The 18106-nt window shown below is 40.3% G+C and overlaps 2 protein-coding genes across 8 annotated transcripts in view; both read left to right on the top strand.

Annotated features, from left to right (window-relative positions):
* Positions 1–4001, top strand: part of PPP3CB (protein phosphatase 3 catalytic subunit beta) — a 44296-nt gene extending 40295 nt beyond the window's left edge. For 4 of the 7 annotated variants that reach the window (XM_019745897.2, XM_019745893.2, XM_074339590.1 and 1 more), the window contains 2 exons: positions 938–967; positions 2380–4001. In XM_019745897.2, coding sequence (XP_019601456.2) covers positions 938–967; positions 2380–2558 — 209 coding nt within the window. In that variant the 3' untranslated portion in view covers positions 2559–4001. The remainder of the gene's footprint in view (positions 1–937; positions 968–2379) is intronic. The other 3 variants (XM_019745898.2, XM_019745894.2, XM_074339591.1) reach the window with 1 other exon arrangement.
* Positions 4002–4157: 156 nt separating this feature from the next.
* Positions 4158–15093, top strand: MSS51 (MSS51 mitochondrial translational activator). The gene is made up of 7 exons (XM_019745892.3): positions 4158–7100; positions 11261–11487; positions 11772–11927; positions 12520–12644; positions 12850–13416; positions 13758–13851; positions 14183–15093. The coding sequence occupies exons 2-7, from the start codon at positions 11285–11287 to the stop codon at positions 14400–14402; spliced, it is 1365 nt and encodes a 454-aa protein (XP_019601451.3). The 5' UTR covers positions 4158–7100; positions 11261–11284; the 3' UTR covers positions 14403–15093.
* Positions 15094–18106: the final 3013 nt, after the last annotated feature.

The following is an 18106-nucleotide window of genomic DNA, read 5'->3' as shown; positions in this document are numbered from 1 at the left end:
ATATGACCTATGTGTATGTCCATATCATGGAATAATTAGTATTTATTGCCTGTAAGACCTCAGGTCTATCTCTTGATTCTTCTCTAGTTGGTATCTGGGTTTGAAAAGATGCTCAGTAGCCTTTCTGTCTTTACTGGAGAATGCAGGCTGTTAGTACCTGAGGCAGATTTGAGTTCATGATAAACTGGACATAAATGGATTTTTTAAAGGCTGTAGATGTTAATATCTTTAGATATGTGGAACACCAATGTTAGAATAGAAAGGAAGTTCCTAGCAGACAAGAGGGGTCCTTTTAGGTTAGTTACCCACAAAGAACAGCTACAGAACTGTTCTACTTAGAGTAACTCGCCAAGTTTACTGCCCTTAAATTTCATTGTATCCATACCAACTTTTGCAGCTTGTGCTTTGCGCTGTGAATCAGAAGCAACAGGAAAAGCATTGCTGACTCTTCTATAGAGTTTATATCTTAGCGAACTAACTGGTGATGAGTATTATTTCAGTGAGGCATGAAAGTAAAGAATCTCCTATTTGCTCCTCTGCTATAATTCTACCATCATAATTTCACCCTAGAGAATTCCCTTGTGATTGTGATGGATCTGATATAATAAACAAGTTGGAAATTTCTAAGGCCATCAAAATACAAGATGGGTGATTAATGGAGTGCACTTGCTTAGGTGCTGAGGTGTCTGTGTTTACAGTAGGTCTGTGTGTTCTGTGCTCTGAGCGATGTTGTCATAGTGCTGTGTGTAAACTGTGCTGTGTCAGAAATTGGGGGATTGGATGGGGCGCTCTAATATGGTACGATGTATGTTAAATTGTAAATGATGTAGTGTGGGGTACTGTGATATTTTAAGTGATCATTGCCTTTTCTGCTGTACAATATGACCCTTCTCATCTCTCTCATTCATTTTGCATGCCTCTGCTCACTTCTGTACAGCCACAGTTGAGGCTATTGAGGCTGAAAAAGGTACGATCAGAGTCCTTGCGCTGGGCAGAGATCTGTGGTGTGGGAGGGCATCAGAGAGGTCCTGTGGGTGTGTCTTACTCCTAGCTTGCACAGCCCAAGATGAATCAGACTCACTGACTTATCAAGTGGAAGTCACATTCCTCTTTTTTTAAATCACAAAGACTGATTTCATAGTGACGAGCTGGTTTTTCCCCTTGTGTATTATAGTATAATATGCAACTAGCATTTAATGTTCCTGAATTCTTTAGAGTGCAGCATGTTATGCTATAATATCATAACATTTAAAGTTGCATATAAAGATCTATGCCATATTTTGCATGATTCTATGCTACTCAGATTATTTTTTTCCTAAGTGAAACCCCCTCTAGATAAAGGTTTGAATTTGTTTTTACTCAGTTTCCAGTAATTCACTGAGAGTGCAGGAGCTGTCACTAGGATACTTTTTTTTTTCCTGTAGTTTGGGCTAGTGTTTGCTGATAATATTGTATTCATGTATATCATATATTGGCTTGATATTACACATTGCTAAATGCTTTGCTGCCCAACCATTTATTTGGTTCACATGCACAGACTCTGAGTCCTAAGATTCCACATTTTTAAAGCAACCAGATTGTAACCAGTAGTGTGGAAATCTATGCACATTTTAATAATGTAGGATGCATCATTCCAGATGAAGTACACGAGAAACCATAACAATTGGAGGAGGAGAAGAATTGCCATTTATTTTGATTTGGGTTTCCAAAGGACATGCAGTGAATGGCCAGAGAATTAAAAACAACATCTCCTAAAATAAGAAGCTATAAGCACATTTTGCTACCAGCCAAACACAGATCTAACTCCTGGAGGCATTTCCCACCTTTTCCATTTCATATTGGTGGTGATGGGGTGATGCTACCTTGACCTCCAAGATAGTTCTGAACTGCTAAATTTTAACTTCCCTTTACCTCTTTCTCCTCCAAAGCTCTTGGTACAGATTTGTATGTTGAGGATTAACCTTGTTTAGCCTCCTCACTTGCCCCCACTCTTGATGCTGTCTTACTGTGATAGTCACTAGTAATGGTGATCTTGGGGTCTGAATTAGGCGATAACTGTGCAGTAGAAGTCAGACTAGGACCCCGAGACCATTGTCTGGAGGTTGATTTTGGGGTCAGGGGAGGGTTGTTTTTGTGTTTTGGGGTTTTTAAAAAGGCTATGCTAACACTGTCATCTATGAAGCTATCATATTTATATTTAGGTTTAAATATTTCACATTTTAAGGGGAAGTCTGGAATGTGGATAGGATTCAGTTAAAGTAAGATTTAAATGTTGCTACATAGAGCTAATTTCTTTCTTCTTAAAAATCATTAATTATGTTTTTGAAATCTCGGAAGTGTTTTTCAATTACTGACTTATCAAATTTGCATTTTGTTAAGCAATACGAGGATTCTCTCCACCACATAGAATCTGCAGTTTTGAAGAGGCAAAGGGTTTGGATAGGATCAATGAGAGAATGCCACCCCGGAAAGATGCTGTACAGCAAGATGGTTTCAATTCTCTGAACACCGCACATGCCACAGAGAACCACGGGACTGGCAACCATAGTGCCCAGTGACCCACGGCTTCCCAGGGACTCTCACATCTCGGGCCCCAAATGGACAGATCACCCGAGGAGCTGGAGGGGTCGGCCAAGCTGACTGTAAATGTCACAGTCCCTCTGGAGAAACCATTGTGCTTTTGAGACCCCAGCCCCCTTCCTGGATGGAGGCTTGAGGGCCCTGGGACATCTTGTGCTATCTGATCAGATTGGGTCATCGCTGCCAAAGTGGGGAGCAGTGAGCAAGGGGCTTGGGGCAATTTCCAGTGGAGGGCAACTGCACCTCCAGTTATGCTTGTGGTTCACACATTTAAGTTTACAAATGAGATTTCTTTTTCCCCTCAGTAGAGTTAGATTTTGTTTTTCAGCCATGACTTCAAATGTAAGCCTAAGAGCTAACATGGACTTTTTTCCCCCTATGAAATGTCTTTAAAGGATGAATTAGCATGGTCTTAAAATACATTTCTGAGGTTACTAAGCTGTATTTTGAATTATGGGCAAAATGCTGAGAAACCCAGTTGGCGTTTATACAAAATGCAGAACCTCAGGTCTGTATTCTTAAATGTGGCTAATTCTGTAATATAGTCTTGGTATTTTTCAACTATGAATGCATCACCTATTTCTAGGAAGACTCTGTTACTTGAACACAAATCCAAAAATTAATTTAGAATCTTTTTGCCCAGGTCTTTTGAGATTTACACCCCAGAGATTTAAGAAGAAAACCTCTAAAATTTCAAAATTATGAAGAATTACAGAATTACTCATTTAAGATACTTTAAAAGAAGTTTGTACATTGTCAAAGTAAATTTTAATTCAAATCATGTCTGTAAAACTTGACGTATTTTGTGTATGCATGTTTTCATTTTGCAAATATTTAATATATAGACCTATGATGTACAGGTACGACATGTATAGGTTACCTAGATGTTATGAGAAATTTTAGTTTATCGTGAGTACTCAAGTTGCTTAAATAGCCACCAGGATGATTTGCTGCTGGCTTTCTATCATTTTTATGTTTTGATGCAAAGGAAATTTTAAAATGTTCTGGAAGTGTTTTTGATTAAGCAATGCAACATAGAAGAAACAATGGTTCTGTTCAATCATTCAGTTGTTAGTGGAAGCATAAAAGTCAAGACTGCATGTTGAACACTTTCTTTTGATAGTTACAGAACTGCTTGGTTAAACTAAATGGAACCATGTGCTAATTTTTCACAATTATTGACCTGTATTGATTGCCACTGTAGTTTGGTATTTCCCTTTACTCTGGTGGCCTGCTTCCCTCATGCCCTGGAATACAACTCAGAGCTCCAGGCAGCGGAACCATCTATTGTTTTGTTTGCCAGAAAGTGCACCCTGTATGGTCTCCTGTCTAAGTTGGAAATATTATGCATGTGCAGGACTATTCGAGTATTTTATAAACATTAGCACACAATAAATTCCATGCATGGGCCGCTGCTCCTATCTCTGTGTTGGGTTTTATTTGGAAGATGTAGTCTGATTTGACCTCATGCAAATCAGAAAATCCTGGTAACGGAACTGCGATATATCCTTCAGAGATTATGTCATGGATAGTTCAATGTAATTTGGTTAATTAAATTCTGTGTTCATAAATTTATCTTTTTTTTTTTTTTTTAATTGTGGTTACTCTTGTTTTACATGAGCATAAGTTAGCGCTCGAGGACTGGGTGCCTGTTTTAGGCCTCCTAAATCTTAATATTTAAAATCACTGTTTCACTTAACTTTTAATTGAAAGAAAATGTTATTGTCTAGAATTTTGTTACAGTAGTATTGGAAATTTATTGAGTGTTTTAACAATAAGGAAAAAAGATACTAGTGATAGTGCATTTTCCTGACATCATATTCCTTTATTTTCTTGCCATGATCAAAATAAGTATAGAATTTTGCAGATTGAGGGAAATTAGGATATTTCTCAACATTTTATAATAATATAATCATATAGCAACTTTAGTTACAGTTTTCAACAATAATTATAACGATACACATTATAAAGTATTCATTTAACTTGGAATGTATATACTTAACCTAACTCCTGGTAACAAACAGAACTCAAATTATTGATTGTTACACTTTCTACTTGTTATAATATTAACTTGCATACCAGTCCGTGAGCTGCCTTTAAAGTTATTATGCCCAATGCATACCTTAAAGATTCTTTTTGATGTTATTGTTTTCTGAAAACTATGCATCTCTAAATTAGCAGCTTAACTAGTACATCAGATAACAGGAACTTCCTTAGCCCTGTGGTCCATCACTAGGGTTATATTGTGTTCGTAGGAACCATGGGTAAATATAAAGCATCATTAGCAAACTAAGAAGAATGTTATGTTGATGGGTGAAAATAAAAAAGGAGAAAGTAAAAGAAAGGAACAGAACTGAGAAAAAGTGGTATACATTCGTGGGAGAATATCACCCAGTGCCTCACAGACCACACTTCCTACCTGTTGAATAAGGAACCTCTTTCTTCTAGTCTTTCTTTATAACTAGTTTCACAATGAACCATACAAGTATTTTTAAGTGGTTTTTTTTTTTGTAACCCATGATGAATGCAAATCGGGTCTACTAGAGCAAACAGTAGTGATGGTAAAAATATAAATTACTATTCAATATTAATTTTTTTCTATGTATTCAAAGATGACACTTCTGAGTTAGAAAAGATAATCTCTGACTTCTTGTACCTTCGGTATTTCAGCCATTATTAAAAGAACTCAAAACCTTCCAATGTTCTGGCAGTTAACATTTGAAAGTGGCCTGAGACCTTTGCTTAAAATGAATCACCCCATCTTATTCAGGATTTTTGCCCATTGCAACTGATTTTCCTTGGTCTATAGCTGTTCTACACAATCTTATGTAATGTTCTGTTGCATCCTTAACACTTTTTTTCCACCTCCCCTGCTTGTAATTTGTGCTTTCTACAGTTCCGGGTTCTTCTGGAATCCATTCTCTGCCTCTGTTCATATGTATATTTGATTTGCCACATTCCAGGACCTCGTGGCAAGTGATTCTGCAGTCCGGTGTGATGGAGGCAGGTAAGTGACATAGCTGGGGCCAAATGGAAGCAGAAAATCGGATCTTGCAGTCATATAGGACCAGTGCCCTAGGTTCTGGAGCTTGTAACTCTAAGTGAAAATGAGAGCTAGGAATGTGGAATTCCCTGGATTGGCATCCATTATAGGGAGGAATCAGATGTTCGAGTTGATTCTTATTTTCTGTTCCTAGAAATAGTATGCATCTTTGCATCTTTAGTCATTAATATTTTGGTCTTGCTTACTTTCATATTCCAGAAATAGTTATAGTAGTCCCACCTTGTCCATGGTTTCGCTTTCCATGGTTTCAGTCAACTGTGGCCCGAAAATATTAAATGGAAAATTCCAGAAATAATTCCTAAGTTTTAAATTGCATGCCATTCTGAGTAGCATGATGAAAACTCATGCTATCCGCTCCATCCCACCCAGAACATGAATCATCCGTTTGTCCGCATATCCACAGTGTATATGCTCCCACTGGTCACTTAATAGCATTCTCAGATATCAGATCAGCTGTCAAGGTATCACAGTACTTGTTCAAGTAACCCTTATTTTCCTTAATAATGCCACATGCACATAACATTTATTACAGTATGTTGCTATAATTTATTATTGTTAATCTCTTATTGTGCCTAATTTATAAATTATCATAGGGATGTATGTATAGAAAAAACATGGTATATGTAGGGTTCGGTCCTGTCTGCAATTTCAGGCATCCACTTTGGGGTCTGTCTTGGAACGTATCCCCAGTGGATAAGGGCAACTACTCTATTTCTCTTTTGAAATAAACAAGTGGAATGTCCCTGATGACATTCACTCAGAAAGTGCCTTGCTCTCCTTTCAGGGAAAGGGAATTGTACAAATTAATTCTGGATGTTTCCCCTAAAATTGATTTCCTTCTCTACCATGAAATGACCATTTCTATTCTTTCTTGGGTATTATATTTAAGTCTAGATTCGTCATTGTTGAGATGTACTTGAGCAGTTTGTTATTCTAAAAAGGACTTTGGACTTGGGGGAACTCATCCTGGGTCTACGCTGAAATCCAGAAATCCAGGGGTTCCTGTTCTGGGCTGGTGCTTACCTTTTCCAACCAAATATTGATTTCTGAAGAAATCCCACGGGTTTTTTCCTGACACTAGCCCGAGAGCAGAAATGCTGCCTTGGTGAGAGGTCCAAGAAGCAGTAGGTGTCATCTTTCCTCAGTCTGCCTGGCCTTTGGTGAGATTGGGAGTGTTGACAGAGTTCTGATCCACCTTGGCAGAGAAGGAAGGTCAGAAAGAGAGAAGTTCATGGACAAGAGACCTGGTCCCTACTTATCTCGTTACGGAGAATTAAGCGTGTCTGTCTGGTTGGCAGGGCACACCTAACCACAGCGTCCCAGCATTTCAGCAGTTTGCAAAGGAAGGTGATATGAAGGGACAGCTGCAAGTCAGCCACAACTTAGATCTGAAGAGATCAAGCATTCACTTCACTTGGAAGAAATAGAGAAGGAAGGAAGCCGAGGACTTAGCAGGGTAAGTTATTTTTCCATCAGCCAGTTTGCTTGCATAGATTATAGTTGAGGAAAGTATTTAACACTCCAGGGAGTGTTAAGCACTGATTAAGCTTCTGAATGTGGTTGTAAGAGGATGTGCCTAATGGATTTCTCCTTTTCTCTTTTTCTTTCTCAACCCCTTTGAGGGTCCCCATTGACTAGGCTTTACTCCCCTTCTCTTCCCTTCTTCTCCAAAGATGTTTTGTATTTGCTGGTGAATTAGAGAAAATTAGATGGGCCTTCCTGGTCAGGATACAGGATGACTGTGGTTTAGGTAAAACTTAAGGCTTTTGGTGGAAGGAGGGAGAAAGGTGGGAGACGTAGGTCCAGGAATAGACCAGTAACTTAGAGGATTTGGAGGTGAAGGATAGGAATTTCTCTAGGCTATCCAGTTCATGTCTCCTCTCTGCTCCGGTCCTTCCAGTTCGTGTTTTTTCTTTTATATGCTGGGAATAAATTCGAGCCCAAATCACTAGGGGTGGCTAGAAAAACGTTAAAATGATTTCCCTTTCTAGGTAGGGCAGACCCTGAACTCTGGAAAATTCTGGAAGCTTACTATAGATCATTTTTGCCAACTTCTCCCTTGTCCCCTTGGTTTTTTGCCTTCATTTCTCTGTCCCCACCCTCATCTTGACCTTGGAGGATTCTAGGGCTCCTTGTAGCAAACTTAGAACCAGGGAACCTGGGTCTGGGATAGGGGTACACAAATTCAGACATGAGCCTGATGATATATGTAGGTGCAAGTGCAAAGACCCAGCTCCTTCGTCTGACCTTCTTACCTCCCTGCCCGCAAATTAACTCATTTGTATCATGAACCCACTCTAGACGCAGGAAAGTATGACATCAGGGCTTTCACCAGCACCACTTCTCCCCCAGCTGTGTGACTTGACTTCCAGCCAGTTCAACCAACTCCCAGAGAGCCAAGAGTTAATCTTCCGTTGGAGGAAGACCTATCTTGGGCAAGGCAGATAAGTAAGGCTGTACCTTTCTGGCCTTACTGGACTTCCACTGCAGCATAAGGACTTTTGACTGAATATCAGGGAGATATTTATTATTACTCCTGGGATTTAAGACTCTAGTTGTCTCAAAGATACTGTCCCTCCTTACCTATAAACAAAAGACGAGTCCATTCTTTCCAGATTTAAAGTGTTATCTTGCCTGAGGGAGCTGGGTAGATAGAGCAGATACATGTTTCTCGAAATGCAATGATTATGGAAATATGAGGAGAATGTGTGGTGATTAAAAATGGAGGGAAGAAGAGTCAGGTCACTTGTTGGAAATGGGGTCCAAACGTGTGAAGGCAACAATTCCATCCACCCTTTTGTAAAGGGACGTGACTCTTAAATCCTAAAATATCATTAAGTCTAATTTCTTCTTTATTGGTGGGAATTTAGGAGGTATGGTATGCATATGAGCTTAGCTAACTCGGTTCTGTGCACTGTGAAACCATCCGTTGATTTGTGGGATGAGGGGAGAGATGAAAGTGGTGGAATGAAAGGATGAGGAGAAAGAAAGTACAAAGGAAATTACAAATTCGTTCCTCTGTTAACTTGAGGAGAGGGCTTTGCAAGAGCCACGTTGTAACAGAATGGATATTAGCTGGATGATTCCGGGAGGGTTTGTTTTACCACCTACATTTTAGCTGAATGATAATTCTGGAGTTTTTTCCCTAACAAATCTGATCCAAAAGGATTATATGTCAGAATATTTTTGTCACAAAATATGATCTCTAATTTGGACTTTAATAGTTACCTCATTCACACTAAAACCAACCACTATCAATATATTTAATCCTTATTTCCCTGTCCCCAGAGGTAGTTAATCTGGGGATTAATAACGTATTAGCTTCTCCATTTTTATGGATACCTTTTTTTTTTTTAAATTGAGGTGAAATTCACATTAACAAAATCCTTTTAAAGTGAGCAATTAAATGTCATTTAGTACATTCTCATTGTTGTGCAACCACCGCTTCTGTCTAGTTCCAAAACATTTTCATCACCCCAAAAGAAAACTCCATAACCATTAGGCAGTTACTCCCCATTCCCTCTTCCACCCAGCCCTGGCAACCATGAATCTGCTTTCTATCTCTAGATTTACTTATTATTGGTATCTCATACAAATGGAATCATATAATGTGACCGTTTGTGTCTGGCTTATTTTACTTAGCATAATTTTTGAAGTTCGTCCATGTTGTAGCCTATATCAGTACTTCACTCCTTTTTACTGCTGAATAATACATTACATACATACCAAAATTTATTTATTCATCTGTTGGTAGACTTTTGGGTTATTTCTTCTTTTTGGCTATTGTGATTAGTGGTGCTATGAACATTTGTATATAAGCATTTGTTCAAGTACCTGTTTCCAATTATTGTGGGTATATACCTTGGAGTGAAATTGCTGAGTCATATGGTAATTCTCTGTTTAACTTTTGGCAGAGTGGTCATACTGGTTTCCATTGTGGCTGTACCATTTTACATTTCTACCATCAGTGCACAAAGGTTGCAATTTTTCCACATCTTTATCAACACTTGTTATTTTTATTTTATTTATTTTTAATAATAGTCATCCTAATGGGTGTAAAGTGATACCATGAGGTTTTGATTTGCATTTTCCTAATAATTAGTGATGTTGAACATCTTTTCATGTGCTTTTTGGAAATTTGTATATTTTCTTTGGAGAAATGTCTGTTCAAGTCTTTTACCCATTTTTTAATTGACTTGTTTGGTGGTGTTGAGTTTTAGGAGTTATTCATGTGTTCAGGATATTAATCTCTTATATATGATTTGCAAATACTTTCTTCCATTCTGTGGGTTTTGATTTTACTCTGTCCTTTGATGCACAAAAGTTTTTAATTTTGATGGTCCAACTTATCAATTTTTCCTTTGTTGCCTGTACTTTTGGTGTCATATCCAAGAATTTGCCTAATCCAGTGTCATGAAGCTCTCTCCCTATGTGCTTTTCTAAGACTTTGTAGTTTTAGCTCTTATGGTTAGGTTTAGACTCAATAATCAGGCTCAAGCCATTTTGTTTCATTAATTCTCAGAATGTTACCATCGACATTTGTGTTCAGTCTCTTTTCTGTCTAGAATTACTTTTTTCCTATCTCCTTGTATTCAAAACATTACCATCTTTTATGGTCTAGTCCAGCTGCTCCCTGCTTCATAAAGTCTTTCTATAGCTCATCAACTAAAGAGACTTTCTTCGTCTGTCTCCCATTAGTGCTTTAGTTTCACTTTTCTTATAGGATTGATATGCTGTCTTACACTATAGTTTACATTTAATCTCTAAGACATTTAGATGTGAAGTATATTTTTCATGACTTTTTCCATTATAGTGTTTTGTGAATGATTTTATGTTTATAACTAAGTATTTATTGATTGAATGGATGTTTTTACTTTGCCCAATGCAGTCCCTTTTGTTTACTTACCCCTTGTGGAAGGAATGAGAGAAGATAAACCAGGAAAAGAGGATATCACAGAGTTCCTGCTAGGTAGTGGGTGGGTGTAGACTTAGTTCTACTTCAAAACTCACCTCTTTAGGAAATTTTTCTCATAATTTGCCTAACTTACATTGACTGTATAACTCTTAGCATTGTGGTGCCCATTTTGTATTGCATTTAAATTCTACTTCTTGGTGTATTATGTATAAATGTGATGATAGGTCTTTTAAAATGAATGTAACTTTGCCAGCTAGATTAGATTGACTAATTCTCCAATTAGTAGTTTGGGGCAGCCAAAACTTCTGTTGTGTTTTTCTCTTTTAAATTGATTTTTGAAATACACTAATAATAATATGAACATGCTCTTTGTATAAAAAAGTCAAACATTACAATTATCTAAAGTCCCCTTTGATCAACTCAGTTTCCCTGTGTTAATCGGTTTTATGAGCCCTGCCAGACCTTTTTCTATGTATTACTTACATACATATTTTTATTATATATCGAACTTCATATGTAATTATCTCCCCTCTGTTTTTCACAACGGTCTGTAGTGATCAATAATCAGTAGATACGAAATAAATCTTACTGATACCTGGGTCTAAAAGACTGGAATGAGAAGTGAAAGGTCAAACATGTGAAAACATGTCATACGTATCCAGCTTGCAAAATTCCACTCCATATCTTGTCTACATATGTAGTCCCCAGGTATCAGTGGACAGGCCATGGCTCCACGGCCCCGACGACGAAGGCACAAGAAGTCCCGCTCATCGGTGGCTCCCATGGTTGAGACCCCTGTGCCTCTGACTCTCTCAAAACCTGGCCCTAGCATTGATGCACTTGGCTTCCACTCCTTGGAGAATAATGTTCCTGGCCTACCCCAGCTGATTCTTCAAAAACTGAACATGAAAAGCTATGAAGAATACAAGTGAGTGACTAACTGTGGGAGAGCAATACATTGTTTCTGATAGAAGTGATTTCAAAAGGTGGAGAGGGAGTCTAACTTGGGGATTATGGAGTATTTGCAATGAGGGATTTTCTCATCCTCAATTTTGCCAGTTTTATTACCATAGAAATTTAAGAAATATAATTTACTTAAGTGAGAAATGATGGGAGTAGGAGAAAATATATAGAAGGAAAGGTTGGGGTCATGGCAGATTTTGGAGATATTCTTTTTCCTATTGCCACTCCTCCTCCATGCTGTCTCTGCAGGTTGGTGATAGATGGGGGTACTCCTGTATCAGACTTTGGATTTCGATGCCCTCAAGAAATGTTCCAGAAGATGGAGGACACATTCCGATTCTGTGCTCACTGTAAAGCACTCCCTAGTGGCCTTTCAGACTCCAAGGTCCTCAGGCACTGCAAGAGGTGACTAGTCAGGGGCTAATAGGGGAGACATCCAAGAAATGATCCGGTTCTAAGACCTCGTTGTGGGAAGAAAGGTCTGAGAGCTTTCAGAATAACTTATGGCCCACTCGTCATCCAGGCCACAGAGAGATTAGAAAAGGGTTGGACTCCTGCTTATTTTTGGTGTTATGGGGTGGTTAGGCAGAGACCACAGTACAATTCTCTCTACCTTCCACCTCTTGAGTCCTCAAAGGGTAAGAACACAATCTGTTCTGGGAAGGTTGGGGTTGAGCCATAACCTTGATCAGAGGGCAGCCACAAACACCTGGTGTTATTTTTTTCTGTAAGGGGTGGAAGAAGTGAGTTGTTGCTGATAGAGACTGAGGTGTCACTCAGACCCAAAAGAAAAATTACATTCCCTGTCTCTCCTGTCTCTTCTGCCTCTCCTGCTAAAAGAAATCCCCAGATTTGGTGCATTTGCCATCATTTCTCTCTCTACCTTCTTTACCCAGTAATCTTTCTTCCTAGGTGCAGGACTATCAATTCCCTTTCCCAGAATTCCCCATTCACCTTTGAGGTATAGGAACATCTCTTTCTGGGCTCATTCTCTCAGGTGCAGAAATGTCTATTACTGTGGTCCAGAGTGTCAGAGGTCAGACTGGCCAGCACACAGGAGAGTTTGTCAAGAGCTGCGTCTCGTAGCTGTGGACCGTCTCATGGAGTGGCTTCTGGTCACAGGTGGAGTGGTGGTGTTGGGAAACTCTGCCATAATGGTCAAAGGTGGTCATACTTGGAGAAAGATATGAAAGCATGTTGTTATGAGCAAAGAATGAGGAGCTGAGGGTTGTGGGCTATTCCTGGTCACAGGTTGGGCGAGTGAACAGAGAGGGAATATTGAAGCCAGGGAAGGATTTGGTCACTTCTTGTTCCTTGTTCCCTGCAGGTGATTTTGTCCTACCCTCGGGACATTGGTCATGGCCGACGAACGTTGTGCAGGGCTGGGACACCTGGTTTTCTATGCGGCATTTACAGCTAGATGCTGCACTGGATGCTGTGCTGGATAGTCGTGCCATGACCACCCTGTGGGCCAGTGTAGGACGCCCAAGGCCAGACCCAGATGTCCTGAAGGACTCTTTGAAGCGACTGCTGACAGATGCCCTGTCACGGCCCTTGACGCTGGGCCTGGGGCTTCGGGCTTTGGGGATAAATGTTAAGAAGACTGGCGGAAGCACCATTCATGTAGTTGGTGCTTCCCATGCGGAGACATTCCTCACTCGCTCAGGGGACTATGATGAGCTTGGTTACATGTTTCCTGGACACCTTGGCCTCCGTATAATCATGGTGGGTGTAGATGTAGCTGCCGGCTTTTCACAGAACACCTCAGCTTCACCCCTGGAACCTGGCACAGTTCAGCTTAGTGGCCATAGGGGCCTCTATCATAACTTCTGGGAGGAGCAGGTGGAGACTGGGCAGACAGCCCATCCAGATTTGGTGGTGGCATTCCATCCAGGTAAGAGTCATTGGTTCAGGAGACTACTGGGTGGGTCCTCTGGGAGTTTTCCATCCTGACTCTTGTATCTTTTATCTTTGGAATCCCATTCATTTGGCCAGGTAAACACAATGTGATGAGGACCTTGTTGATCATTAGCCATATGTGTTACACCTGGGTTCAGAATTTTCCACTGAAGAACGTGGGGTGGGTGATAGTGGTAAAGGAACATTAGCAGTGAGCAAGGTGAGGGTCAGGGTAGACACAAGCAGAGAATTATCTTGCTTAGGGTCTACCTCAGCCTTTCCCCTCTTTATTCCCATCTCAATTATTTTTTTACCTTCTCAATTTTTGTTCCTTAGGTTTCCATGCTTCTCTGGACTTGATGGAGGCTTGGGTGCCCACCCTTCTGCTACTGCGTGACTATGAGATCCCTACTTTGATTACTGTTTACAGGTTTCGATCTTTTCGTATTTGTGATATCTCCCCGACTTACTCACACCTCTCTTTATATAGATGAGCTATTGCTCTCCCCCTTCCTCATCTTCTGCCTTCTGGTGAGGAATTTCTTCCTTCCCACAATTGGCTTTTATCTCCCCTTGGAGCAAAGGCTTATTATGTTAGTTAATCTAGTGATTCGTGAGACATTTGGGAGGGAGGGATAGTCCTTGCCTCGTGTAGTCTTAGGTAATTTTTGGGCTTGATGAGTCCAGAAATGTCAAGTTCTGAGCTATTTCCCATCTCCCTCATAATCAGCAGAACTATTTTTCTTATCTGTCTCCCATAGCCAACAGGAGCTGGCAGCCTCTTTGCAGATTCTGGCAGACCTGGATACACACATCACTGCCTATGGAGCTAACCCTTTCACGTCGCTCAAACCTGAACAGGTCTATTCCAACCCCAACAAGCAGCCAGTATATAGCAGTGCCTACTATATCATGTTTCTTGGAAGCTGCTGCCAGCTGGGTCAGGGGCAATTAGAAGAGAAAGTAGATGGTGGGCTTTAAATAGCTGGGCGGGATTCTGACTGGATGCCTAGAAAAGAGGGAGGTTGTGATGAAAGTGCCCTGCTGATGCCAGTTTGTCGCCAACTTTGAAACCCACATTCACTTGTCCAGGTAAAGGTTCCAAGCTGAATGGCAGCACAATATGTGATGTGACTCATTTCCAAGAGCTTAGCTGCTAATAGCTTCTAGAGACAGGATTCTCTACCTAATGTGTGGCGAGAGGCTTTGCTGTCAGGCTTTCCAGAGCCTGTAGTTCCTAACAGTTTCCTTTGTGAGAAAGTTACACCTTTTGACTCGAACCAGATCACACCGAGGAGAAGAACCAGAGGAGAAGAACCAGATCGCACTGAGGAGAAGAACGACACCTTATTCTGAAAAACACTTCTTTCTTATCCAGCAGTTTGGGTTAAAAAGTGGAGAGGCGAGAATGACCCGACATGGTGCAAGAATGGGCAAGTCAGAGAAGTGGTTGGGAACCTGGGGAAGGGTGGGCATACTGTTCTGTTTCCTGGCTTTTTCGAGGCAAATGTTTCATTTTCCTATTTGCTGTTGGGGGCTTCTAACCTAGAGCAGCTTTTTGCCCTGGTGTTGTATTTTAGATATTCCAAGTTATGTCAGACTTTATTTGAATATACTGGAATTCTTTGTGAATCACTTAGTCTTTACCACAATAAACTCAGTTTGGGGCTTACATCACTTGTTTTATCTTATTTCCTGTTCACTGGCAAGTATTACTTGTCTACACATAACACCCCACATTTGGAGGTTTCTCTCTTGTCAAAGGAGTGATTAAGTTCAGCTCTCGGTGTAGGCCTGCCATTCTCAGCCACTCCCTGACTAGTGTCTGCCTTCTCTCCTCACACTCTCAGGATTAGGACTTCCCTAGGTATTCATGCCTACAATCTTGCCATGACCTCTATGCCCCACCCCAACCCTGACACATACCTAGACATTCTTATTGCCCACTCTGATATGGGGGATATTAGAATTCATTGATTCATTCAAAATATTTTGTTAGTACCTACCATGGGAAAGGTACTGTATTAGGGTTTTGGGGAGATACAAAGTTGAATGAGAGATAGTCCTTATTTTTAACCCAGGAAGGGAAATAATGGATATACATAAATACCCTTATTATAAGATGCAATGTGGAATAGGAACCATGAGAGAGGCCTGTAGTACTAAGAAAATGGAATGAAAAGAGGGATCAATTTGCTAAGTGACAGTGAAGGTTTTGTGAATTAGAATTTTATGAACCAGATGGGCATTTCAGGGCATTTCAGGACAATAGGACAATAGCAAAAGCTTAGAGGCCCCAAAGCATAGAAGGTATTTTTGGTGGATTAGCATAATGTCAGTCTGGGAGGTAGACTGTGACCAGATTACAGAAGGAGCATAGCCAGCTGGTCTGAGTGTGAATCCTAGGGCAACCACCAAATAATTTTGTGCCTGTGGGAAAGCTAAACTTCTTCTTTGTTTCCTTAATTTCCTCATTTGTAAAGTGGAGATAATGTCTAGTACCCAGAGTTTCATTAAGAGTTTGATAAATGAGCATGTTTGCAAAGTTGGAGGACGCACACATCCCTATTTCAAAACTTGCCACCAAGCAACAGTAATCAAGACATTGTGTTACTGGTGTAGGATAGACATAGAGCAATGGAATAGAATTGAGAATCAAGAAATAAGTCCTTACATTTATGGTCAATTGATTTTTGATAGGGGTGCCAAAACAATTCAATGGGGAAAAAATAGACTTTTCAACAAATGGTACTGAGACAACTGGATAGCCACATGCAAAAGAATGAAGTTGGACCTTCACCTCACACAATATAAAAAAATAAACTCAAAATGGATCAAAGACCTAAAGAGTTAAAACTATACAGCGGGCCGGCCCGGTGGCTCAGGCGGTTAGAGCTCCATGCTCCTAACTCCAAAGGCTGCCGGTTCGATTCCCACATGGGTCAGTGGGCTCTCAACCACAAGGTTGCCAGTTCAACTCCTCGAGTCCTGCAAGGGATGGAGGGCTCTGCCCCCTGCAACTAAGGTTGAACACAGCACCTTGAGTAGCTGAGCTGCCTCCCGGATGGCTCAGTTGGTTGGAGCGCGGGCTCTCAACCACAAGGTTGCCAGTTCAATTCCTCGACTCCCGCAAGGGATGGTGGGCAGCGCCCCCTGCAACTAAAATTGAACACGGCACCTTGATCTGAGCTGCCGCTGAGCTCCCAGATGGCTCAGTTGGTTGGAGCGCATTCTCTCAACCACAAGGTTGCCGGTTCGACTCCTGCAAGGGATGGTGGGCTGTGCCCCCTGCAACTAGCAACGGCAACTGGACCTGGAGCTGAGCTGTGCCCTCCACAACTAAGACTGAAAGAACAACAACTTGAAGCTGAACAGCACCCTCCACAACTAAGATTAAAAGGACAACAACTTGACTTGGAAAAAAGGACTGGAAGTACACACTGTTCCCCAATAAAGTCCTGTTCCCCTTCCCCAATAAAATCTTTAAAAAAAAAAAACAAAAAAAAAACAAAAAAAAAAAACTATACAGCTCTTAGAAGAAAACGGGTAAATCTTCATGAAGTTAGGTGGGTAATGACGTCTTAGACATAACACCAAAAGCATAAGTAACTAAAATAAAAATAGATAAATTAGACTTTATCAAAATTAAAAACTGCTTCAGAGGATACCTTCAAGAAAATAAAAAGAATGGGAGAAAATATTCGTAAATCACATATCTCAATAAATGGTAGCCATTATTGAATCCATAACACTTTGAATTTTATTCAACAACAAACAGATTGAACTGGCAGTACTGTGTAAGATGGTTTGAGGATGAAAAAAACCAATTGGGATGCTATTGTCATGGTTCAGGTGATTTAATGCAGGTGTCAGCTAAGGTAATAGTAGTGGGCATGGGAAAGAAGAGGTAATTTCTAGCTATGACAAGTGAATAAATAGATGGTGATTTTGTAGATAGAGCATGAAAGTAAAACCTACTGGGTTTGGTTACTGGTTGTGATGGATGAAATGGGATATATCTATTAGAGTCTAATCAGGAGGCAGCATATAGTTAACAGATGACACAAAAATTTCCAACTTAATAGAATGGTAATGATAGTACGTAAAAGTCTAAATGCCTAGCTTCATAATAAATGCTGAGGGTTCTAAGATGGCTTTTGCCCTTTTAAAGTGTTTACAGTTCAATAGGAGAAGACTGACATAAGTAAGGGCAATATAATAGGGTTAGATTTCCTAAAGTCAGCAGATGATGTGAAAAAAAATTTTTTTTTTTCAAAACTACATTGAAAATCCCTTAGCACTACATTGGATTTCAACATAGCCTCCTCTCAACAGGTCTATCAGTTTTTCTTCCAGTACTGGAAACAAATCTCTGTTTATTTAGTGTATCACCAGATGAAATAGTTGGCTTGCGTTTTGGGGGCCCTGTTGTAGTCAATCAAATATCTATTGAATATTTATTACTAGTCTCGAGAGATATCGCTGTGCTCAAGGAGCTTACATGCTAGAGGGGGGAAACAAACAGGAAGCATGCAGCATTTCAGATGCTTTAAAGTGCTGTAAAGAAAATCAAACAGGGTAACGAGTGTGTATAACTGGCAGTCATGTTGATGGCAGTGGCTACTCGTGATGCTACAATGTTTAGGGAATAACTACCTTTCTGAGGCGATGGATGGCATTTGAGA

Source organism: Rhinolophus sinicus, chromosome 15 (genome assembly GCF_057876585.1).
Source record: "Rhinolophus sinicus isolate RSI-liver-muscle chromosome 15, RSI-T2T, whole genome shotgun sequence".
NCBI classification, from domain to species: domain Eukaryota; kingdom Metazoa; phylum Chordata; class Mammalia; order Chiroptera; family Rhinolophidae; genus Rhinolophus; species Rhinolophus sinicus.
The sequence above is the reverse complement of the archived record's forward strand: the minus strand, read 5'-3'. Positions and strand labels throughout refer to the sequence as shown.